General features: G+C 50.9%; 1 protein-coding gene across 5 annotated transcripts in view; it reads right to left on the bottom strand.

Annotated features, from left to right (window-relative positions):
- UBR4 (ubiquitin protein ligase E3 component n-recognin 4) overlaps positions 1 to 25,338 on the bottom strand; it is a 118,646-nt gene that overhangs the window by 40,273 nt on the left and 53,035 nt on the right. For 2 of the 5 annotated variants that reach the window (XM_053660551.1, XM_053660552.1), the window contains exons 49-72: positions 25,024 to 25,240; positions 24,224 to 24,256; positions 23,027 to 23,090; positions 22,459 to 22,593; positions 21,201 to 21,375; positions 20,193 to 20,333; positions 19,341 to 19,462; positions 18,614 to 18,725; positions 16,516 to 16,941; positions 15,944 to 16,048; positions 14,340 to 14,477; positions 13,338 to 13,512; positions 11,534 to 11,630; positions 10,771 to 10,878; positions 10,203 to 10,319; positions 9,057 to 9,266; positions 6,619 to 6,768; positions 4,939 to 5,166; positions 4,083 to 4,161; positions 3,155 to 3,400; positions 2,165 to 2,333; positions 1,527 to 1,671; positions 868 to 953; positions 75 to 162 (exon numbers count right to left, since the gene is read on the bottom strand). In XM_053660551.1, coding sequence (XP_053516526.1) covers positions 75 to 162; positions 868 to 953; positions 1,527 to 1,671; positions 2,165 to 2,333; positions 3,155 to 3,400; positions 4,083 to 4,161; positions 4,939 to 5,166; positions 6,619 to 6,768; positions 9,057 to 9,266; positions 10,203 to 10,319; positions 10,771 to 10,878; positions 11,534 to 11,630; positions 13,338 to 13,512; positions 14,340 to 14,477; positions 15,944 to 16,048; positions 16,516 to 16,941; positions 18,614 to 18,725; positions 19,341 to 19,462; positions 20,193 to 20,333; positions 21,201 to 21,375; positions 22,459 to 22,593; positions 23,027 to 23,090; positions 24,224 to 24,256; positions 25,024 to 25,240 — 3,566 coding nt within the window. The remainder of the gene's footprint in view (positions 1 to 74; positions 163 to 867; positions 954 to 1,526; positions 1,672 to 2,164; positions 2,334 to 3,154; positions 3,401 to 4,082; positions 4,162 to 4,938; positions 5,167 to 6,618; positions 6,769 to 9,056; positions 9,267 to 10,202; positions 10,320 to 10,770; positions 10,879 to 11,533; positions 11,631 to 13,337; positions 13,513 to 14,339; positions 14,478 to 15,943; positions 16,049 to 16,515; positions 16,942 to 18,613; positions 18,726 to 19,340; positions 19,463 to 20,192; positions 20,334 to 21,200; positions 21,376 to 22,458; positions 22,594 to 23,026; positions 23,091 to 24,223; positions 24,257 to 25,023; positions 25,241 to 25,338) is intronic. The other 3 variants (XM_053660554.1, XM_037140071.2, XM_053660553.1) reach the window with 3 other exon arrangements.

The following is a 25,338-nucleotide window of genomic DNA, read 5'->3' as shown; positions in this document are numbered from 1 at the left end:
AACCAGGCTCTGGAAATGAGAAACCCACTGGCCCTGCAAGCCTCAGGACTGTCCACGTGGAAGAGGTCACTTACACAAAACGGCACTTCTGGATTATTACACACCAGGCAGGGGTCACTCTCCAGGTAATAGCCATCAAACTCCACTAAGCCAGACAAGGTGCTAAAGAAGAAACCAGTCTCAGCATAAAGACATTTCATCTCAGAAAGCACTGAGCTTCGTAAAGAAGCCATGAAAAGGCCACGGCTCAATATCCCCAGGCGGTCCCCAACCTCGTGAGAACACAAGGACGCGTGAGAAATGCCAGCAGGGTTTGGCAGTCACAGGAAGGAATGGCGGCTAATCGACCGTAGATGCTTCCTGTTTCTGAGCTGTCCTGAGGTCAGGGGGTCCTAGAACATTACGTTAAAGTTCAACTCAAAGAGTCACAATTAAATATACTAAGAGTCATTAAACTGTGTACTTAAAAGGTGACTTTTATAAGTAGGGAAACTGTACCTCAATAAAGTTTGGAGAAAAAGAAAAGAATAGTCACTATTAAACCATGGAAGTAATAAACTGTCAATTTAACCAACAGTCTCTTTCAAAAATGTTTTTAAATGCAGCCATTTTCTGTGAATTTCTCTTATTTGATTTAGACTCAGACCCTTGAAACTAGAGACCTTCTTAAATCACTGATTACCGAGCCCAAATCCAGCCAGCACAGTTCGTGTAATTCCCATGGACCAGGCCCCAGCTCTGCAGGAGGGGCTGCAAGACCAACCAGACGGGGGCATGTTGACCCATACGGAGGAGCCAGACAGCGCGGAGAAAGCCACTCGGCTGCTGGCTGAGCTTCAAGGAGGGAGAGAGCAGAACAAAGCTCACTTGTAAATGTTGGAGTTGGGATGGTTGGTAAGAATGTGGTTTTGAGTCCGCAGAATCTCCACTGCCTTCTGTGAATATTCCTTCAACTGAAACAGAAGTCAACAAAGAGACACAGTTAAAGTGCAAAGGAAAGTCTTGCTGGAAAAGACTTCCATCTGCAGAAGTACCAGACCCCTCAGCCCCCAATGCAAAGCCGGGCCCAACACCTAACTGTTTAAAGGACTCTATCTGCTTTAGAAGCTTCCACAACCTTATGACAGTCCATCTTTTTAGACCTTGTGGGTGGAAGAAGATAAATTTCACTCTTATGGGGAAGCCACAAAAAGGCTGTCTAACTTCAGAAACACTCGGGGGATGCAGTCAGGGTTGCTGGGAAAACCAGAGGAGCACTGTCATTCCCAAACAACTTGAGTTACATTTTCTCCCCACCAGATCTACTTCTATTGGCTAAGCCACTTTCAGACTGTACTTACATGCTGGTGTGTGTTACCTATGTAGCATACACACTGGGAGTGTGTGTATATGTATGTATATACATATGTACATGCATGTATATGTATTTATGTACTACCTTTGGGTTGGTCGTAAGGTTCTTAACTCAAGAGAAAAAAGGTTAAAAATGGCAAGTTGGCTTCTCTGACCATAAAGAAGCAGTCTACCTTCTTCTCTGTCTGTGGCGTTTTCAAGGAGAAATAGCCGAGTAGGTCCACGAACTGGGCAGCCTTCCGACCGTAGGCCGGCAGTTCCGGCCATATGGACCACATCAGATCCAGCAGGAGCTCCTGTTGGGATTTGCTGGAGTTTCTGTAGAGAGATGACAGCTCACATCACCAAGCACCAGAAAACCCCAAGGTTCTTCATCGGCAAGGCCCAACACTGTTTCTGTGGACACATCTATTTCTCCACAAGGAATGGTTTTGTTGCTCTTCTGACAATCGACCCTAACCAATGTAGCACGGTCCCTTCCTATCTTCAGGAGGTGGCCTATTACCAACATCCAACATTACTCAATGGCAGTAATGAGCTTTGTTAGCGTAAAGAGCCAGGCCCAGTCATTTTACAAACTTCTAAACACAGCCTTCTTAGTGGGAAAGATCATCTTTTGCTTATGACATCACTTTGATAGCTAAAAAGCAGAGTAACTAGAAGAAGAAACCTGTAATAGTTAAGAGGATTTTTCAGGCTGCGGTAAATACTGATACGGTGACCAGGAACATGTAACATCAAGTCAAGGCTGAACTGTAACACCCACTCTGGTCGCCGACCCAGGAGACTGTCAAACAGCCCTGGACCTCACCTGTAGATGTGCAGTGTCAGGCAGTGGGCCTGCCAGCGCACTGAGGAAGAGTTGGACTCTAATAGGAAGCAACGCAGAAACTGGACCAAAGTCTCCTTATCTGCAAATTTGTTCAGCTGGTTCACCAGAGCTGTGCACAGCTGGTCCTCCTGGCTGCCTGAGCTCTCGCCTGCAAGAGTGGGGCACAAAGAACAGAAAGAAGTGGTCTAGAGTCCCAGAGCTGGTGCTACCATGTAGAGAGGGAGGGAAGGCTGTCCGTGCCTAAAAATTTGAACGAAATGGTTAAATCTGAAGATAATTTTCAGTTGCTTCCTGGGGGAGAAAAGGTCAACCCCAAATGAGACAGACAGTGATGCCCCCCCAAGAAAAGCATGGAATAAAGTGCCCACATTAGCCTGGCACTAGACACACACAGTTCCACTGGAGGAAAAACTCCTTTTAGATGTTTTCTGCCTAAAACAGTCAATATTACCACACGCCTGCACAGAGAAATCCGAATAATTAGTTGGGAGAACCACCTTCCTTGCTTTCCACCCCGATCACCTGTCTCAGGCCTCCAAGGACCATGAAGCACAATAAAACAGAGAGGCATCTGCCTTTCTGATGGTAAGAAGTCGGGTAAAAAGGCTTACATTCATAGAGCGTTTAACAGTTTACAAGGCCCATTTAAAAACATCCCTCCATTAAACATTGACAAGCTGGCCACAGAGCAAGTGCTACTGTTTCACAGAAGAAGAAACCTGGCCTAGCAAAAAATGCTCAGTGTACTGTGACCTTTCCTATCACTGTCACCTGAAATGGGGAGTCACACTGTTGAAGGTGTCATCTTCAATGTAACTGAAAATGAGGCCAAACGGACATGAGAGGCATTCGGGTTTCAGGTCGCCTGTCGGTCAGGATAAAAACCACTTCAGGAGAGAACAAACCTTGTGCTCCAAGAGAGATCGGAACACACTGCCCTTGCGACCAAGACAAGAGAGTGACTCTTACCCTCCTTCTCCTTCTCCTTTTCTTCTTTCTTGCTCTTTTTAGTGGACGACTTGGACTGTGTCGTGGCTTGTCCAGAGCTGGCAGCGGCAGGGGCCGAGGAGGAAGCTGCACCGGAGGACCCCGCCGAAGCAGCCAGGGCGGCGAGCACTTTGCTGCCACACAGCGCACAGGAGAGCAGCTGCAGCAGCACCGGAGACACACCCTCATCCACCAGGAAGCTGACTTGGAGGAGGAAGTACAGGACAGCTGCGGGGACAGGAGACAGTGGCTCAACTCTAAGATGACAGCTCGACTCACATGCGAGAACAGGAGTAACTCTGCCCCGTGGTCAGGACTGCCCGGTTGGCACCAGCCCCTTCTCCAAGTCCTTGCTGCTGAATGCCACCAAGGGTTTACACCCTCTGCGAGTACCCGACAAGCTGCGAAGAGACTGGCTCCCTGTCCCTACTTCTTTGAGTGAGATGGCTCTCTAAACTCCACACACCCCTCTTTAGCTTCACTGTCACATGAGGGAGGTCAGATCCCCCTCCTTCGTGTAGCACCCCACATCTGTCTACTGACCCTCATCACCCTTCAAGCTCTCGTGTGCCTTCTCCGCTCGGCAGGGCTGTCTGTGCAGTTGCGCGCCGCATAATGACAATCTGGGCAACAGCGGACCAACACGTACAACGCTGGCGTGCCACACTGCCTAGGTGTGTATGGGCTACACCGTCTAGATTTGCACAGTGTGTTCTACGATGTTTGCACAACAGAGAAATGGCCAAAGACACATTTCTCAGGAGATATCCCCATTGTCAGGCGGCGCGTGACTATCCTGCTCATGGCTGTATCTCCAGCACCCAGCTTAGTGCGTGGTATATAGGAGCGTCAGTAATAGTTCTTGAAGGAATGAATAATAACCGCAACCAAAAGGAACAGCACTGCTTACAGTCGTCTTTGATGCAGAATTTCTGCCAGTTGATGGTTCGCTGGGCAGCGATCTCTGCACAAGCTTTCAGGTGCTCCATCTGAAATGACAGCCAACCACCGAAAATGAGCTACTCTGACCAGCAGCCCGGCCAGTACCACACCTGCTGCCTTGAGGGGCCTTCATCCTGGCTTTGGATGCGCCTGAACACGGTGCTCTCTGCAAGGGGGATCCAGTGCCCTGTGACCCTGGGACAAGGCCCACATACAAGGCTCTTACAGAGCCTCCCACGGTCAACTCCCCACCATACAAAGGCCCTTTGCTTTCAGGCTTCCTTCAGCCCACTCAGCACTGCAGCAAGAGAGACCGGCCGTGACTCGGAAACCCTCCATCCAGTCTGTTTTTCTTACTAAATGCACAATAGTAAGGACGTTAGATTAGGAGTCTGTAATACTGAAGGTGTTCTTTCTGCATGCTCCTGTGCAATATATGCAGTTTAGTCCCCAAAATACAAACAGTTCATCTTCAGGTACAAGACATCACGTCTTTAGCATCCAAGGACAAAAATCAGAGGAGCACGAACATCAGGTTGCTCCTATCCATGACATGAACAAATGACACTGGTAAAAACCCAAGTCCCCCCTCTTTCTAATGCAGAAGCCAAGCCAGGTGGGGGTGGGAACATGAGGGGGGAATCGCAGACCCCAAAGCCAGTACACATGGTGTGGAACCCAGTCAGGGATTTGGGCTTTACCCTGATCCTGGCCAGGATGCCCTCCATGTGTCTGCAAGCCCTGTGCAGCTCCATTCAGATTACCTACTCAGCTGAGCCTCATCCCACGCCCCTCCCCACCCTACCATTTCCACCCCCTCGTACCAGGCTGATGAGTGTGTCATACTGCAAGGCGGAGCCTGAGCTGGCTGTCACCACACTTGCCCGGAGGAATATCCCCTGTTCCTCCAGCAGCTTCTTGATTCCACGCACGTGGGAGTCCAGGGTGTGCAAATCCCGGAGCTGGCGGTATTTGTCCTTGGACCCACAGATGAAGAGCAGGAGTTTGCGGACTTGCCGGCGCACGAATGGTGTCTGCTGGATCATCAGGTACTTGAGGGGAGAAACAGCGCGGTCAAGGACTCTGGGACTGTCTGTCCCAGCCCAGGCGCCTTGGGTTTTGTGAACTGTTACTGAAAACCGGTGAGAGCAAACCTTACTCTCCAAAGCATTTGAGCTCTTGTTTCCCATCATGTCATCAGTCTGGTTCACATAAACTAAAAAATTCTCAAAAAAAAAAAAAATCATACAAAATTAAAAAAAAAAAAAAAGTGGCGAGAAACACAAACCAAACCAAGCTATTTCCTCTCAGCCGAGCTGGCCTCTGGTGAACTTTAGTCTTCCTTGCAGAGGCCAGGAGAAAGGCACAGGAAGAAAGAAGTCAAAGAGGGGAAAAGAGCAATATTCCCGCTTCCTTCCTGGGATACTTAGGAGTGTCCAGGGAAGACTGGCCTCCACCGTGGCCCACACAGAGTTAAAACATATTAAAGAAAAATTCAGAATCTCTCCTTCAGGTAAAGGAGGTAGGGAAACAGGTAAGACTGTTACAGCTACACGCCTTGAAGTGGTCACCTGGAGTTTACTAGCAGATTATTCTCCCCAGAATTAATCTCATGCCTTCCGTCGTTGCTAAGCGGTTGTTTCTCGGCTGGCTCCAAACCCAGCCCACCACACACCCTGCTCCGTGGTGTCGGCCCAGAATTACGCTAACCGCATTGCATCTTTGCAACCGGCCCCGCCTGGGTCCTGCACTGGGGAGCACCAGAGGGACACTGGAAGGCAGGAGGGAAAGGAGGGAGCTGCTTCCTCCTGTCTGCCTGCTATCCAAGCAAGAGCCCTTCACCCTGGCAGGCCTGCCACTTCCGTACGCAAGGACAGACCAGCTACAGCTGGCTCTAACCGTCAGCTCCTCTCGGTGCTTCTGGAGTTGTCCATGTCCCAGCCCCCCTCTTCAGAGCTCCGGAGGGCCAGCAGCTGCACCCTTCCCCAGATCCCTGGGCCTCCCTCTTCATTCTCGAGGCTGCTGGCAGCGCTCGCAGTTACCCTCTCTGTGCACCTCTGCGTTCCCTTCTAACCTTTAGCTGCTTCAGTGCTCTGTAACCAATTCCCTTTGCTGGAATCTCTGTTAATTTAACTATACTGCTTTCTGGGCCGCGTGCGAAGTATTAAATCTGTCTACTGTCATTACGTGTGGGGGAAGTCAGGCAGACGGCTTGCTCTAAGGCACATCTTCCACAGCTTCGCCGCTTATGGGGGCGGGGCAAAGGAGGTTTACAGTTTGGTGCAGAAGGTAATACAATGATCAATAAGTGACAATACATGAAAAACTCTGTGTTTCACGTACTCGCAGCTGCAAACCTGCATTTGCCCTGCCCTGTAGTACATGCCGAAAAGGGGCGAGGCCCAGGGGGATACTGCAGGAGCGTCAGGATGGAAGGGGGCCGCCAAGGTGGTCACTGAGGCTGATGTGTCCACCCCTCAGTGGGCACCGCTCCCCTCACTTACCTCTGAGAGGAAGTAAAACCACGAATGGTCAAAGACAGGAGGCGGGATCCGAGAACTGGTGTCGGCGATCTTTTTGATTTGGTAGGGGAGCCTCAGCACCATCTCTGTTAGAAGCTGCGTGTAGGCCTCAAACACATCAGCAGCATGACCCTGGGAGGAGAACATGTGTAAGAACCCATGATCGACAGTCTCCACAGCCACACTCAGAAAAAGACTGGCTTCCTGCTTACTCGGCACACCTTATGCTAGCACTGGTCACTGCGCTTTCTGCAGCTGGAGCTGCCACTGGCTGACAGTTTAATGTACAGACAAGCAACGTCCCAGGCTCCTGGGCAATTGCATTACATGCAAAGATTACAGTGGAGAGGATCTCACTGCTCTTAAAAGTTCTAATATTTCGCTCTGTAGTTTTGGACACTGTACTGATTGTGTTCAACTCATGCAAAACTTAGAATGGGAAAACACTGAAGAAACAGTAGCAGGGGAAGATTTCTTACTTTCTGTTAGATGTGTATTCCATTCCCTAGAAGTAAAACTTTCATAACAACACGACATAGTCCAATAAGCCCAGGGGCCCGGAGCCACTAAACTCAGTTGAGATCTGGGTTCACATCACTCAGAGAGGCAGGGGTACAGAGAAATCGGAGGGTGTAGGGGACCGGTTTGTTTTGGTCTGGCAAATGTGACTCAGCCCTGTAGGGAAAACCTACAGAAGCGAAGTGGTGGGCAGGAGCCAGACCTTCAAACCGAGTGTTCCCATGGGAATCAGGCCTGGAAAGTGCATACAGACTGTCATGGCTTGCTCTTGCTAAAACTCCATCGCCCTGGTCTAATACAACAAATGTGTATTGTCTGTCTTCAAGGTGATTTTCCAAAGCCTGTATAAACTTTCCCAAGGGCAGAGCTAATCAGCTCATCACCATTTCCCTCTGCATGTTTTCATTTCCTTGATTGTACCTAAAACGTAGACAATAATATTCTATGTAACAGATAATAAATCTTCCTCTGTTGTAAGACCCGAGGAAAACAATAAAAGCCTGTCTAGGGCAGGGTCAGGGTGCTCTCCCCTTGAGAGAGTGGCCGAGGCACCATAGACACTCTACCCCTGAGAGTGGCAGTGCTGTTCCCTTTTTCTCCACAGGATTGCTGTCGCCTGTGCATTCATTCTCGTCGTCAGCCGCAATAGGCAGACTCTGCTGGCTGGAGTCCGCCACAGGAGGGCAGTGGACAATGAGGCCAGTGGACAACGGCTATACTGCAAGCCACCTGGTGCCCAAGAAGAGCCTGTACAACGTGGCTCATATATTTAATCCCCAGGTATTTGTTGGTTTTATGCCAAGTGCTGGGAGCATAAATAGGAAGAAAATATGGTCTTTGCAACAGTGTGAAGGGAAGACTCCACATGTGTGCACGGGGAGCCCGGAAGAACATCATCTCAATCACGTGATAGCAGGGAAGTGTGTGTCGGGAAAGGTCTTCCTAGGATCCAGTGTTTGAGCTGGGTCTTGAAGAAACAGGCATCAGCTAATAAGGGGAAGGAAGGGACGCAGAGGGAAAGGAAAGAATCTCAGGAGGGACGGCAGGCACGAAGGCAACGTCGCACGTGGGGAAAGGCACAAGTTAGGAGGGCTGCATGCAGAGGTGTTGTGGGTGAGTGAGGTAGAGAGTAAGGGAGATAGCTGGACACTCGAGGTAATGTTTGGTCAAACTAATTAAAGAAAACCCCAAAGGGTTACTAAAAAGAGAAGGATTCCTACTGCATGCCTGTTATGCTCCCACACTAGTCAAAGTAGTTCTGAGCACACAGTAAGAAGCAGAGCTAGTCCAACCCATTTTGCTCCAACACATGGCCTCGGTGGAGGAGAGACGGTGACAATGGACATTTACTGAGTCTTGGTAGGTGCCAGACACTGTGCTTTACAAACACCACCTCATTCAATGCTCACGACCGCCCACACAGCAGACATTCTTGTACCCTCCTATTCCAGGTATTCAAACTGAGGCTTACTTACTGGGGTCAGACGGAAATTCTGCAAGCCTCACGGCTAGTGAGACAACTGTTCCTAGACACTTGTTCCCAGACACACATGATCAAAAAGCCCATCTTCTAACCTAGAGCACACAGCGCCTCTGATGACAGCAGGGGGAGCATGTGACAAACACTTGTGGATGTGATCTACACTGAAAACATGACCTTATACCGTGTCATCTTTTTCTCAGGAGCTCAATGTGAAAGGACCTTGAATGTCTGGTGTCATTCAGTTCCTCAGGTTCATCAAGTGGCAGGACTCAGGACCCCGGCCGCAGGTTATTCATTAAATTGCGCTGAGTCAACCCCACCGGGGAATGCAGGCTCCCTCCTGCAGCTCCCTCAGCTCTGCTGAGTGTCCCTCACTGGATGAGGGACAGCAGTGGCTCTGGTCTGGGAAAGCCCTCACCTTCACATACTGGCGGAGGAAGAACGGGCTCATGTCGGGTGGGGAGGAAGTAGTATGTGGTTTCAGCAACTGGCTGGCAGCCACGGGCTCCTCATCGTTCTGTTGGCTCTTCCAGTACTCCAGCAGGGACTTGAGCACGTGCAGGCAGTAGTCCACGGCCCCAGAGCTCAGCAGGGCCGCTGCCGTGGCACTGGAGATGAGGGACGAGGACTGGAGGGAGGAGGTGAGAAGGGCTTGTAAATGCAGCTGTGTGCCAGGGGGTGGGGTGGGGGACACACTCACAACAGAATCAGTTGTCCTGAAGGGGGTTAGTCAGTCTCTTGAGCTAAAAGTTTTCCAACCAGCTCAAACACTGCCCCAACTCTTTTGAATAAGGGCACGGTTGAAGAAAAGACAAGAACACAGCTCTAAGCGAAAATCTCCCTACATACGCCCCCTCCGGCCAGGAGGCAAGGATTAGATCTTTCCAGCTGGAGGGCACGAACTGCCTCTTTTTCCTTGGCTAACCAGAAAAGAAGACCATTTTGATGAGAGAAAACTTTCCACTAGAGGCATGTTTTTAGCAACCCCACCCCCCAGTAGGGGCTCTTCTCATAGAACCAGCTTCCAAAGAAGATAGGGTGTGCGATCACATGAATAAAAAAGTAGGAGAAAAGCTACTGTAAATAAAACCATTAGGAGAGCCTTGCAAATCCCAGCAAGCCCCACAGCTCCTAAGCTCATTAAGATTGGACGCAGTTCAGCCTCCATTCCCACCTTCTCCGCTTTGTGTTAATCTCCCTGCCACCATGCACACCCCGCTTTCTCTCTGCTTTATTACTGCACTTATAAGCACTTATAAGCAACACAGTGCGAATCCTCTTAGCTATTCCACGCCTGCAGAACAGTCCCCTGCTTTTCAATGATGGAGCGTCCAAACCCTTTAACCCCGCCGATGGGGGGATTGTTGGCAAAAATCAGGATTTGTCAGGGATTTTGAAAAAAGTGGAGGCCCTGTTCTGAAAGAGGTAACAGCTTAGAATCTAACTTCCCTCAGGCAACAAGGGCCCCACTCTAACCTAGGACTGTCGCCTCTGCCCGCAGCCCTAGCACCGAGCAGACAACGCCTCCCCTTTCCCCACACCCAGAAGCTCGAAGGGAAGGTACCTCACATATGGAAGACTTGGACCCGGACTTGGTCCGGGACATGAAGACACTCAGGAGTCTCATCACCACCAGATGGACCTCATTCAGGGCACTGCGCTCATTCTTCTTGGAGACGTCCTGCAAGCAGAAGCAGAACCCAGACGCTCACACCAGCTTTTCAGCTTGAGGTATCTGAGTGAGATTCCCTCAGGCCTCTCAGTGCTAAATGTTTCTCAGGTGGAACTGGAGAGAAAACAAGCTCAAGCACCTGTGGGTTATACCTGGATTACTGCAAGCCTGATGCTCTTAAGAGGCCACATTAAGACAGAAACAACCAATTCACTGTCTTCACCTTGCAGGACTACAGAGGCTCCATGAGGGCAGGGACTTGGTCTTATTCCCCACTTATGCCTGGATCCGAAAGGACGCCTGGGCTGCAGCAGGCACTGCAGACAGTTTCGCTGGCTCAACAGACCGAGAGCCCTCCCCCCTTCCCCCCAAAACTTGGGGACAGTCTCTGGAGAGGAACAAAAACTGAGAACTGGTCTTAGCCGACCCCTATTCCCACACAGTGCGACTCAGATGTTACCTTTTTGTCCATGCCCAGTTCAGCAATGAGCTGGGAGAGCAGGTTGTCTAGGGCCCCCTTGTCCTTCTCATCTTCCCCATCCAGGTCTGCCGTGAGCATCAGAATGACCTAGGAGCCAACAGAGGAGAAACGGGAGGGCCACTTCCTTGGAGAACAATGCCTTCTAACACCAGGTGTTTCTGAAGAAACCCCAATCTTCTTCTCTGTCCATTAAAACAGTTACCCACGAGGAAGTTCCAAATCCCCAGATATCCAAAGTTGAAGTCTCCAGAGTCAGAAGAGTCCATTTTTGATATATACCACACTTGGCATCACAGAAAACATTTTTGCAAAAAGTTTGCAAAACTAAATGACTAAGCCATGTTACATCCATCCGCAGTGGGCTGAGACAAGGCATTGTGCTTGCTAAGAATCAAAGGGCAGTTCTGCCCAAGACAAAGGCAGCCAGTGGGAGAACAGCTGTCACAGACCACACTCTACTACTAACCTCAGTGAAGAGTCACTGCAGACTAAGAATCTCTGGGGCAGACTCCGCTCCTGGCTCTGTCAGTAACTTAGCTGGGTAATTGGGGACATTAAAAAAAAAACTCTGACCCCAGGCTTCTCATCTCTAAATTGAAGGACTATGACTTAAGCTCAAAATTGTATTCCATTTTTTTAATGACCTAATTCCAAAGCCTTATGGAGCCCCTGGAAGAGAGACGTCAGCACACCTAAGGACAATCCAAGTACAAAGCGATCGACCCTGTGAACTGAGGGATACCTGCATGTACGGGATGGCCCGGACACCTCCGACATTGCGTAACTGGGGCAAGGTCTGCAGTAGTCTCTCCAGCAGCATCAGACGGACCATGTGCAGCCTGAAGGCCAAGAAAAATACATGAAACATGAGCCAGTGTACAACCACTTACCAAGTGACCCCAGGCCTTCCCTCCTGCCACCAAGGTAAACAAGGCGTCTGCTGCTTAAGAACAAGCCCAGTATTCAAAAAATGTTAATAAATGCGTATCTGTTACACCAGCAACATAAGAGAAATCTCACTCTGTTAAAAGGGAGCAAAACTACTGCAAAATACAATGAATGGTACTGAAAACCTATACAGGAAAGTTAAATACTACTAAAGCAATCAGGTCCTGGCCGTTCTCAGTACCAGAATCAGGCCAAACCGTCCACAGTGAGCGCTATGGCTCTTCTCCAGCCGTGGCCCTATCCTGCCTCTCGGCGCTCTTCTCTGGCGTTCTCCTACCTGCGCATCCTGTATCATCCAGTTGCACAGTGACCCGGCTCTTTTATTCTCACGCTTCCCAAGTCCTTTGGAAAGCCAGTCACTGCTTTACCCTCTCCTCCCACACCTCGTCCACAATTTCTCCACGTGCAAAATTCAATCTCAACACCACCCTTCCTATACTGGACCCACAGACTCCCTCCTACACTCGGGTGCCCACCATCGAAGCCTTCCTCATCTGCAGCTTTGCAGCTGGGCTCCCACACTGAGTGTGTGCCTTGGACCCTGGTGACTACACTGACTCAGAAGGACCAATGTGAAGATCCACTAGTTAGGGCCTTGGCAACGAGCTGGGTGGCAGTCTCGCCTCACACACTGTCTCACGCAGACTTCAGAGTGCATCTGCTGAGTGAATGAATGGGTTCACGTCACACAGTGAATCAGTTTTCATTGTACTCCGTGGACTATTTAACATAAGAAACCACATGCCTATAATTTTTAAATGTGACTTCATTATATTACAACTCAAAGTAATAAAAGTTTGAATGAAAGTAGAGTGTCTTATTCGATAATGATTATCGTTCTAAAAAGAACTTGAATAAGGAGCTAAATGTCCTTTAGCACTAACACACAGAAGCCCACACACGCATAAGAACTGATCAGACAAAGCACAGGACGGGACGGCAGCCGGGAGCGGACGGGGCACAGGATGGGATGGCGGCAGCAGTTCAGCACTTTTGGGATAAATCTAAGCTTTGAGATGGAGTAAAATCTTCTGACGTGGAGAACATGCGTGTGAATGAACAGACATACACAAAGGAAAGAGTCGGCCAAACGAGCAGGGTCTGGACCTGGACCGAGATCACACCAGGTTACTCTTGAAACAATACCAAAAAACTCAACACTACCAAAGACTGCTACTTCCTTTCCTTGTGACTTAAATGAAAACAATTCCATCATACTATTCAAAACAAGTCACTGGACTGTTTAACTTATTCCTGGAAAAATGTTAAAACCACTTTGGAGACTCCCATTACCAATATGGCGAGGTTCCTAAATTGCCCTGCTAAAAAACTAAAAAAATCCAAAGACATAAAATCATTTTAGAAGCAATGCTGAATCTCAAAACGTTTCAAAGAATTAAAATCACACAATATGTTCCCCAACCACAGTAAATTAGACTATAAATCAATAACAGAAAAATAATTACAAAATCACCCCCAATGTTTGGAAATTTAGCAACACACTTCTAAATACCCCTGGATCCACCTCCTGCAATGGATCCTGTTCCTAGAATGTCCCCCACAGGAAACCCCTCGACTGAGAACGCGCAGGCCCTGACCTGTTGCTGGTGTGCACATCTCCTTCTCCGTCCCCTTCCCCTTCTCCCTCGGAGCCCTCTCCCTCCTGGTGCCCGGTGGTGGTGCTGATGGCGCCCGTGCTCGAGCTGACACTCCCAGGTCCCGCTGGATGCCCCTCCGCTGTGGCATCACCGTAAGCACTGCTCCGGCCAGACACTGGAGGAAAGTGGTTAAAAGCACAAGTCAGCCCCCAAAGCACGACGGAATCCAATGCAGTCTGAAGTCAGCAATAGTTAAAAGATGACTGGTAAGCTTACGAATTTTTTATTCTGTGTGAAGCTAAATAAGGATGGAATGCACAATTCTGGCCCCACAGCACTGTGACCCCCAGTGACTCTTGGGGTGGCCACACGTCCCTGTACAGAACATAATCTCCACCTATAGGACCGACCTCTGTCTCAGCTACTGACACATTTCCATCCCACACTCCAGAGAACACACACTCATTTGGGAGTCTAGGCATTACCTTTTACTCTTAATCTACTCCACACAAAAAATTTTCATATCTGTGGCCTGATTTATAAGATCGACCCCACTGGCTTTGTCACGCGTCCTCATTCTAGAGCCCCACCCTATCGTCCAGTACCCTGTGAAGACGACCTACTGTATTAACACACCAGACCATCAGCAGTAATTGCCCAAAGTATCTTCCCCCAACAAGAGGAGCAAACCCAGTGTGATGGATTCCAAGGTCACACCGTAAGTGTTTTAGATGCATCCCGATTCAGGGTTGGGTGTGTCCCTGCTTTCTCCACTACCAATAAGTGAAAGCTGCCTGGGAGCTACTTTAGGACCAGACTCCCTGGGTTTAAGCCATTATCACCAAACACATGAAACCCCAGGGCTGAGGTCAGGTGATTCCCTGAGACTTCCAACGAGCCCCCAGAGCTTCCTTCTGCTGAGGCCAATCCCAGAACCCAGGCAGAGATTCCAGTTTTGTCCCCACCCTCTGCCCAGGAGATCAGGACCCCAGGACCCTTTACCACTGTGCTCGCCAGCCACTGAGTCCACGGCACTGCCCCCGCTCTCTGAGCCCACACTCCCACCGTGGTCAGCGGGAGAGGTCCGAAGGGTGGAGCCATCAGTCGCTGCCGTGCTGCCCTCGTCGTCCGAGGCTGGAGCTGAGAGAGGAACGAGAGCTGTTACAGGTAAGAACCACACAGTATCTGTCCCACTGTCAAAGGAAAAAGGGAGAGAGGTGCTTTGCTGGTTAACCACTAGCAGGAGCAAACACTATGTACGCACCGAGTGTTGAGAACAGTACTAGGAGTGAAGACCCAGTTCCCTGGGCACTTCCTTCACTGTCACGCTACAGCACAAGAGGAACAGTGCAGAGTTCAATAGGTTCTGTGACATGGACACTCAGTTTTCTAATGTAAGTGCTTTGTAGTCACCATTGTGGAGGTGTTACTGACACCAGCTGAGGCTGGAAAGCAGCCATTACCATTCCAAGCACAGAACTCAATTTTAATGAGATTTGTTTCATAATCGGTCAATTCGTGCTTATGTCAGGAAATCACTAACATGAACTCTTTAATCAATCCTGTTTGTTTTCTTTTTAATCAGGTGGTCCGGAGGAGTGCTCACTGGGAAATTTCACGCCTCCTAATCATCCTCATCAGATGCTAACAATGAAGCAAGGAAATTCCCCGGAGACCCCACAGCATCCAGGATCAGGGCTGAGCGGGACAGGATGAGGCTCAGGGGGAGGAAAGCCAACACGCCACAGAGCACAGCGGGGGTACAGCTGGCACAGCATGACAGTGACCGCCAAGCCTGAAATGACAGCCACTAAAGGGACCGAGGGAAGCAACAAGCATGGCAGCAGGGGAGACGGGACAGACAATTTCTCCCTTCCTCACCTACCCAGAGTAAAACTCCCGAAAGGAAAATACAAAAGAAAGAAACAAATATAGGGAAGCATCTGCCTGAAAACCTCCAAGTCAACCCTTAAATTACTCGGGCACATTTCCCAGCAGCTGGGTCAGATGTTGCATCCTCTTCTCTTGGTCCAACTCTCTACTTAGGGAATTTTTTTTCTTTCCAAGTTAGGAAAGAGACTGCAAGTGAAGACAAAATGAGGTTTGAAAATTTCCTCTGCATTTGAATTGTACACAAAACCCCTGGCTCCGAAGCTCACAAATCCCCGACAATTAGCCACACTGACCTCCAGCTACCTCGGCTTCTTACAACTTCACTTTTACTTGCAAATGAAGAGAAAAATGTTAAAAGGTATAACCCCTATTTCTTGTCTTTCTTTAATGCTGTCCAAAGTGTCAGCACTCTGATGAAGAACTGGAAAGCTGCGATTTAAGCCCAGAGCCGATCGACCTGCAGGCTGCTCTCTAGGCCCTTCCTCGGCAAGTGAGTGGGAGCCAGGCGGCATGCAAAGTGCAGGAGGCGAAGCCACGAGCGCCCCCGCCAAGCTGCATGGTATGCCTCCCGCACCCGTCTTTCCAAAGCGAAGGCAGAAGCGGGAAGTCCAGAATGGCCTGTCAAAGCAGCTGCCCGGTACACTCTCACAGCACAGAGAACACGGCCTGGGGCCTGGGGGTCCTGGGCCATGCTCCTTGCTATGGACAGTTACCTGATGCTGTGGTGTCAGAGAGGGTTCCTGCATCCAGTGAGGAAGAGCTGGGTGCCTGGCCCGACAGCCCCAGACTCTGCAGGCCCAGAGCACTGCTGCTGCTGCCTGGGGAACAAGTGGAGAGTGAGCTAAACACCCCCTCCAGACCCCGTCCACAGCGCTGCTGTGGCCACCTGCTGTCCTCAGGAACCTAAACTCGCCAGTGTGTGACCCCCTCTGCCCCTCTGGCCTGGAGGAAGTTAACAGCCATTGCTGCCCAGCCACCCTGTTTGGCTACACAAGTGGTGGAAGACTCCCTCCAACTCAGGCTGGACCCAGCAGGGAGAGATCTAACACATGTGGGGGGGAATAGTCCAAATGCCCCAACAAACAGAAACAAGGAGACTGGCTCCCAGCTGAACATGTGCCCACAGTGCCTCTCACTCTCCACTTGCGTCTCTGAATGGCTCTCACCCAGATTGACCTCTCCCCAGATCTGGGGACGAGCTAAGTGAGCGGCACGTCAGTAACTGCCGTCCCTCTCTCCGGGGCAAGGCCAGCGGGCCACCGCGCTCCTGGCATCTGCCTTCTACCTTGCTGGTCCTGCTGCAGGCTCAGGGCGATGGCCAGTTCGACCATGGTCTCGTCATCGGCGTCAGGCGGAATGTCCAGCATAGGGGGGAAGCCCTCTGCACCGGCCAGCAGGGCCTCCAGGGGCGAGGGGTTGCCATTGTTGACATTCTCAGCAGTCTCCAGGACCATCGACTCGGACTGCAGAGAGGACGCGCGGTCAGCGGCCCATGGCTCATGGTTGCTTTTGGAAGTCCACTGAATAAGAGCTAGAGGAAAGTTAGAGGCCCCTACGCCCCTCTCCAGCTCCAGACTCACCACCATCTCAAAATCTCCATGGTCCACCTCGCTCTGTTCCTGGCTTTCCTGCCGGATGTGGCCACCATTCGGGATCCCTGATGACTGCATTTTCTCATCTGCATCATCATCGTCATCATCATCCTTGTCTCCTGAGTCAAAGAAACCCCTGTCAGCTGACAATACTTAAAAACCTCCCCCGCCTCAGCAGCGTGACTCACAGAGCAAACAAAAGCCCAGACGACGAGCTACCCGCCGGCATCTGTGCCCCAGAGAGAGACCCCAGAGCGCTGTGCCTAGCCTGGCAGGGTCTAAGAAGATAGGTTGGTAAGGGAGAGCTTGCCCCCACCTAGGACAAGACCTTTTCCAGCTGATGAAGAGTGTGAGTGAGTGAGTGAGTGAGTGTGTGTGTGGCGGGGGGAGGGGGCCATGATGGGGGGAACCTTGAATTACAAAGGGATTTCCACAACGCAGTGAAACTGAAGCCCAGTAAGTCCACAGGCTCCCACCAACTCTCAAGAGACCTTGGACAAGACAGGGAAAATAAATAATCTAATATCTGTTATCTGTTATCTGTCATGGCAGCTTGAAGTGGTACTATGCTTTTCCAAAACAACTGGGCCAGTGAGGTCTCACACTGCAGGAGCATTAGGAGAACCTGGCCCAGCCAGTTCCTGTGTGAAGGGAGAGGCCTCCTAGTGTGAGGGGGGCCAGACCCCTGGTGTGAGAAGACGGAGAACGTGCCTCTCGCCAGGCGGGCTGTGGAAGCGTGTGCACATGGCCTCGACTGGAAACATGAACCGACTGCCCTCTTGCTTCTCACCGGAGATGCACCGACTGTGGCCTAACTCCTGAGAAGCTCGGCTAAGATCAGTACCATTCAATACCTTGAATGGTGTTCAAGGCGGATGGAAGGCCACAAAGTCACATGCACCCCTGCAGCCCTGCACCGTGCGTGTGGCTCCGGGGCACTCGCAGCGGGCCCGGTCCACGTGGAAATGTGACACTAGCGCACACTTCACACTAGATGAAGACCTCACAAAGACATGTTGCAGATATTCGAAGCACTGCGCTAACAATCTACATTGACATGTTGAAATACTTGTATGCACTAGACTGATTAGCAAGTTAACTTCAACATACTTCCTATCACTCTTTTTAAAACCTGACTAATAGAAAACTTAAAATTATGCACGTGACTTTCATCGGAAATGTCCTTCTGAGGCAAACCAAGTAACCAGAGACTTACACAATGTAGTGCTGATACTTAGATGCTTTGAGAACAGCTTTCACTACAATGTTACACGTTACCCGACTTGTGTCCAAGTGTATGGCGAGGGAAGCCTCTCGTGACACCTGCTGTCAAACAGTGTAGGTGCGGCCTCTGCGGAGGCAGCGACCCAGACCCTCACTGCAGGGCTTCCATGCTCGGAAGTCTGTTTTCACTGGAAAATGGCTACACTTTTCCTTAGTCGTGTGACTTGCATAACTGTTCTTAGGTGACTTGGTTGTGGCTCTGAGGAAGCATTCATCCAGATGTAAGGTCTTCACTTAACAACTATGCAGGACCTCACGACGCAGATTTTTTTTTTTGCATCTTGGGCTTGATTTGACTACTGTACCTTTATTTTCCCATGGCTTTGATTTTCTTTATTTTTATCCCATTTTTAGCATACGCATTTTTATCTGCCACCTGACGGCCTTTGCGGAACAAGGCAGGACAACAACGACGGACCCACAGACCACAGGCCCTGGGCCCTTGGCCCACGGGGGCAGCACCGCCCTCCCACAGCCACGTGAGCCCAGGTCGAGACCCCATGTTACCCATCGGAGTGTTGCTTCGAGGGGAGGATGGCAGTGTCACATGTCTCCGCTTGTTCCTGGGCCTCAGGACTCGAATCAGAGCTTGTTTACAGGAGAAGCTCACCGCAGGGTCCTGAGGTTGAAGGACACTGTCACACTTAAGTTTCACATTATTCAAGACACTGTCTACAAACACCTTCCTCTCTCAGTCAACCGTTTCCATGCATGGAGAAGACCTACCTGCTCTCGCCCACAACCCTGCTGACCGAGCTCAGCAGTTAACCTCATCTCCTGACCTGGCAGAGTAAGACCCCTTCACCCCCACTCTTGCATCATGGTCCCTGCTGGCAGACCGGCAGGCCACCTGGCTCTCTACAGGGGGGTTTGGCTTCTCATCAGATCATCGGGCTCAACTTAGCTCTGTGCTACAATCAGCACTTCAAACACTGAGCTTCTGTGACAGAGTCACGAGAACCAGAGCTTAGTGGTGGTCATTCATCTAGCCCTTCTGATTAATACTCAGCACTAAATAGCAACCACCAGGATATTCCCTGGGTATCAGCCCTAAACAAGACAAAGTCCATCACCTCTTCAAACCTTTTTTCCCCCCAAGGAATGAATAAATCTTAAAGCTTTTATCGATATTCAAAACTCTTCATTCTCATGATCTCCTTTAAGAGTGTCCTCGCTCATTAGTGGATTTACTGCAGTTCTCCCGCCCGTGCCTGGGCGGTGCAGGGGTACGTACGGGGCACAGCAGCATCTGCATGTAGATCCCGGACGCCGTGCTGATGCAGTCCAGCTCACACGTGCAGTAGCCGTGGACGATGTCCACCAGCGCATTGACAGTGGCTTCGATGTGAGTCAGGCCTGAAGGGGAGAAGAGGACAACAGAAAAACTTCTACCTACTCAAGAGTCCAAGAAAAAAGTCTTCTAATCTCCCACACTGTCCTTAAAAGCCATCCCAGACTTCCCGAGTCACAGCAGTAAGTGCTGTCTGCTCTCCTGGACATCAAACCAGGGTAGAGAAGTGTTTAGAGCTGGCAGATTCCAAATGTCCCCACTAACCCCAAGCCTTTGGTAACAACAAACATGACCTTGGCACGCCTTCAGGTTTGCTGCCCCAGCAAACTCCCACCACGAGTGAGCACCAGGGGCGGTTTTGCTTTCCCAGGCTGCCGTTCAGATCTGGCTCTTCCCCCCCAACTCAGGATGATGTGAGAGGTCAGACACTGAAGGCAGTGGCAGCTTCGGAACAACCCGGTTCTCCAGGCTGACACCTAACTGCTACCTTGTGAAGTGGCTATCAGTCAGTCTCCCAAAGATTTCTGAAATAATTCCAAACACAACTGAGGGCACACACATGCCCCGTGTGAAACAGCCAACCCGACATGGAGAGCTACGCGAGAAGCTCCCTCGCTGCCCCTCCTGCCTTCCTGTGTCAGGAACACGGACGGACCCCCAGCCTTCTGTCCCTGACTACTCATCTGGAAGAGGGAGCGACGAGGGACAAGGCTGGGGGCTGGGCCTGTTCAAAGACAGGACTCGCGTCGGGCTTCGCCAGCTACCAACACGCAGGTGCCCCTGCCCACGCGATACCTGGCAGGCAGGCAGGCGCCAAGAAGGCGTTCTTGGGTTTGGAGGCATGGAGTTTCCAGAAGTGGTTCACCAGCTGGGTGATGAAACTGCAGCAATCCCCGTCCACCTGCTTCTGAGGCTCTCGCCCCTCCTCCACTCCTTCTACACAGAAAGAAAGTTAGTAACGACGGTAAATCGGGGATGGAATTTAATTTGTGTCAAGTTTAACTCAGGTCAAGGAAGCTTGCCTGGGGAGGGAGTTTCAAGTGGGGCCCCAATCAACATGCCAACTATCCCTAGATTCCAGCAGGCACATCTAGGAGGAAAGCAGTCTGGGAAAGGAACATCACAGAAGACATCGCATGTTAGAGAGTTAAGTAGAAGGGGGAGCATTCAGGATCTTCGCAGCAGATTCAGAGGTCTCAGGTCCCACTGCTCAACTCCCCACTGTAAAAGCTGGGAGAACCTCTGAGATTTTCTGGAACGATTCCTGGGTGACAGTATTAGGAGGAGGCACAGGATGACGACAGTACGTGGGTGCATGTGACAAAGGACTGTAAAAGCATCAATGAACTGTATCTGATAAAAGCAAAACAAGTGTGGTGCCCAGACAAAGTGAGGAGGAGGGGGAAACAGAATGGGCACCAAGAAGGGCCACCACACGGACCAACAGGAGAACAGCATGAAAGCAGAAGACAGGACCCTAGCAGTTTAAAGTGAATGGGGCCCTGAAGTTGCTCTAACTTTAACTTTAACCTGAAAATCATAAGACATAGTGACAGATTAGACTGATGTCTAGAGCACTAAATAAACCCAAAAATAACCCGGGGAATAAGCAGTGGAAGGAGTATTTACTTAAAATGGTACAATCTTAATGTCACAAACCCTCCACGAGGTGTAAAGACACGAGGGTAAAATCCCGCCAGAGCATGCAGTCAGTCGGAGGCCAGTGAGCACAGCGAAGGGAGGAAAGGCTGAAGAAAATGTAGCTGCAGATTTCAGGACCACGGCCACGTAGGCCAAGTTCACCTGTTTCCATCTGGGGCAGCTTTGACTCCGTGAAGTGGACGAGGTTGTTAGGGCGCATGATGGCGATGGAGCGAGCTGTGATCACCAGCCTCTGGAAGACCTCGGGGTCCAAATCCTTGCCTTCTTTGCTGGAGGTGTTGAGACACTGCACAGCTTTGCTCAACAAGGCCTGGTCCTGCAACAGAGGGGCCACAGGGGTAACCCACAGCAAAGGCCGCACTAACGTGGAGAGCGGAGGACAGCTGGCAGGCTGGCCACCTCCCTCCAGAGAACAGGCTGATCACCACCCAGCTAACTGGAACAAATCTTCAAAGTTAAACTTCTTCTTTTTTATTTTATTTTATTTATTTATCTTTAGAGGGGAAGGGAAGGAGAGAGGGAGAGAAACATCAACGTATGGTTGCCTCTCGTGCGTCCCCTGCTGGGAACTGGCCTGAAACCCAGGCACGTGCCCTGACTGGGAATTGAACTGCGATCCTTTGGTTTGCAGGTCTGCACTCAATCCACTGAGCTACACCAGCCAGGGCTCAAAGTTAAACTTCTTCACACATAAAAAACTAAAGGCACTACACAAAATTTAAGTCACAAAATCAGTATGATGGGAAAATCAGAAACCACTCAGTTCTCCAGGACTGTAACACCCAGATCGCTTTCCTACAATGAAGGAACCGTTCTCCTGTAAGTGCGCATCACACAAACTGTTCCCAAAATTGTCTCTCCTTGAGAGACAATGTGCTGGTTCTCTGGGCTGGAGGCACGAAGCTAACCCAGGAGTCTGGGTCTGAACTGTCGTCTTTCCCATCTACTGAAACCAGAAACCAGCCTGACTGGCCGCCTTCAGCCCCGCCGACTTCCACAGGTGAGGACCCCCCCCCCCCACTGCCCGCAGGCTCGCCCAGTCAGGCCGCAGCCGGTGGAAAGGCAAAGGCCAGCCATCCTGCTCTCCTGAGGGAGCCCCCTCCTCCCTCCCTTCCAGTACGAGGGACACTCACACGTGGATGCCCTTCCCTTCTCTTTTGTGAATCTTGCTGGTGCTGTTACAGTGACAGGAGGAACAAACGTACAGCCTGCTGTTGGCTTGTCCTCGGTTGCAGAGACTTCCACTAATTTCTCAGGAGACATCTTGGATGGCGGGGGTCTAATCTCAATGCTATGCTGCCCACCTTACTTAACCATGCCCCTGCTTTACACATGAAAAGCCAACTTAGCTCGATGCCCTGTCAGTACTCAGAAAACACTCCTGTGAGGGAACGCTTACCTTGTGGCTGTGATAGGCCGAGCGGCTGGTGTGCAGGCTGGCCAGGAGGCTCTTGGACTGCTGCTGGACACTGGGAGGGGCCGGCAGGGACAGCAGCAAGGTGGCCAGCTCCTGAGCTGCATTCTTGTTTTTCTCCTGACGTGACAGACAGCAGGGTTACCTACCACTGACTTGCCCAGTCCATGCCAAACGCACTGTCTGAACCCCGCCCTCCCCCTCTTCCCTTCTAGACCAGCAAAGCAAGGTCACATGCTCCACGGGCTGCAAAAAGCCAAACAAAGAATTTCAAAACTTATAATCTTCTCACAACATAGGTGTAGAAACTGAGTCCAAGTTCATGACCCCCAGAACAGTGTTCTTTTAGCATCACACCCTACTCTATAAAACACTACAGGCCTCCTAAAAGTAGGACAGAAGGCCCGAAGCTGAAGACTTCCCTGGAGCCTCTCTGCAAATCAAGATTAAGCTATAAATGTTCTTCAGTTTCGAGTCCCCGGGGCCTCCAACGACTCCACTGCCTTCCTGCTTCTCCAGAAAGCCTCCCATGTACTTTGAAAAAGGAACTTGCCTTTTCGATGATTGGGCCAACAGCAAAGCAGCTTTCCAAGGCTTCTAAAGAACTGACAACCAGCCTAGGGAGACAGAAAAGCTGGCTTCAGTCCAGCAGCCCTTCTCTCTGCCTTGTGCTTTAGCCAGTGCAAACTAGAGTCGTGAGGACCCTGGGGACAGCTAAGGAATGCCACACGCCAAATCGGAGCACATAGACCTGCCACGAGCACCATGCACATCGTCCCAGTGGTATGGGCCAGAAGAAACCTGGCGCCTGCTCAGAGATCAACCTGAGGCCATGTTCATTATCCATAACCCAGAGACAGGGCTCTTCTTCCTCAAAGAGGATAAACGTGCTCCTTCGGCTGCCTATGGCTGCGATCACTGAAATGGGCTTAGAAGTCTGGATGTGATGAGGCCCGAAGCTCAGGTGCCCACAGATCACAGGCAAAGGGACACTCACACCAGGGAAAAGGTGAAGTCATCTTCTTACACTGGTAAAGACAGCTTACACTTCACTTACGCCTCTTAGAAAAGGCACATCCTATGAGTCCCTAAGTATGGGAAGAGGGCAAACCGTGTTTTCAGGAGCGTGCCAATGCCAACATTTAAATGATACTTCAGAGTATCATTTCTAAATGATACTTTTAGAAACCTGAGCTAAGGAACAGGAAACCCAACTGCAGGAGGGTACCTCGGAGCATGCTCCCCAGGGCCGGCCCTGGGGGTTTCATGTGCATAGTGTGAAGACCAACACTCTGACGGCCCACGCTCAGACAGGAAAGGAAAGGACTGAAAGGGCAGCTGCAGGGAAAGGTCAAGGGGGAGAGGAAGGCAGTAAAGAGCCCGGGAAGAGGGACCAGAGGCGTAAAACGAAGTGGGACGGAACAAGTTCCCCAGTGGCTTTTCAGACGGTAGGACTCCTCCGCTGTCCTGCCGCCCCTGGCCGCCCTTCTCGCCCACTGCAGAGAGGGCACAGAGAGGAACGGGGTGAGGAAGACAAAGCCAACGAGGTCTGAAGCGGCCAACACCAAGTGCGCACGCACCGCCCTCCCCATTCCCCGCTGGCCCGCGGACAGCTCTGCAGCCATGCAATGACCAGACAGAAAGAAGCAGGGGGGGGGGCTCTACGGAAGCAGGACTGACGCCAAGCCACTTTGGGTCGCACGGCTCTCCGACACACACTCACTCGTGCAGAGAAAGAAGGCATACTAACCGGTCCAGCTTGGTTAGGGACTCAGTTTCAGAACTTTGGGGAGAAGCAAAGGAAAAAAAGGAAAAAAATGTGAAGCTCAGAGAAATCTGGAAACACATCCTAAGCAAACAATATAAGAATAGGGTAGGGGGACAAAGAAAGACAGAGAAAAAAGAAAGAGAAAAAAGGGAGAGAGGGAGGCTGCTGGTGGGAGGCAGTGATTCCAAGCCAGGCTATTCTTCTGACTTACAATGTAGGAAACTCAACATCTCACATCGTGAGTTACTTCTTCTGCCGAGGCAAACCAGCAGCTACCTAGTGCAAAGAAGCCAAGCGCAGTGCTTAAGAAGGCCACTGGAGGGAGCCTAGGAGGCTCTCAGCTCTGCTACAGATGCAGTAGCCAACCTCTGGCAGCAGTGTTACCATGACCTAAGTTGCTGCTGCAGAGAAAGATGAGGAAATGATGGAATTAGAATGAAAGGGAAGATTTTCCCCTACAATTTCAGCAAGACTGGATCTTAATCCATAATCCTGGTTTAAGCTTCTTAGTCAGCATCCTCTGGCTACTCCAAAGGACACCTGAACACTAAGAGAAGACTCAGAAGCCCTGGGCAGAGACTGGAGTTGGAGGGCTCTCTGCACACTTCCAGGCTTTGCCTGCACGCTGAGGAGACAGCGAGTGCCAGGGAGTTGTGTGCAAACGTGAAAATCAAAGGCTAGACTTGGGGCCATTCACAGAGACTGGCTCTTCCAAGACACAGGCTCTGCAAGGAGGGTGAAAACCGGTGAGGACTGCAGCCGGCCCCCACCAGTGCCGGTACCTCTCCAGGACAGTGCCGCTGGTCGTAGTGGGGGCGGCCGGGTCACTCTCTCCAGTGCCATTGCTCTGGTTCAGGTTTGAAGGGCAGATGCTGCTGACGGCGGCAGGCGGGAACTCTTCCGGGGGCTCATCAGGCCAGCCGAACTGCTCCTTCGTCTTGCCATAGATTTTCACAGCGTCGATCATGGTGACTCCTGCCGGATCCACGGAGGCCCCAACTACAACAAGCGAGAGGCGGCCTTAAGGAACACGTTCTCTGAAGGGCTAAGGCCACTGCCTCCGAAGCAGAGACCAGACTAAGCCTGGGCAGAGCAGC

This window comes from Artibeus jamaicensis, unplaced genomic scaffold (assembly GCF_021234435.1).
Source record: "Artibeus jamaicensis isolate MK-2021 breed Jamaican fruit bat unplaced genomic scaffold, CSHL_Jam_final scaffold_847, whole genome shotgun sequence".
Lineage (NCBI taxonomy): Eukaryota > Metazoa > Chordata > Mammalia > Chiroptera > Phyllostomidae > Artibeus > Artibeus jamaicensis.
The sequence above is the reverse complement of the archived record's forward strand: the minus strand, read 5'-3'. Positions and strand labels throughout refer to the sequence as shown.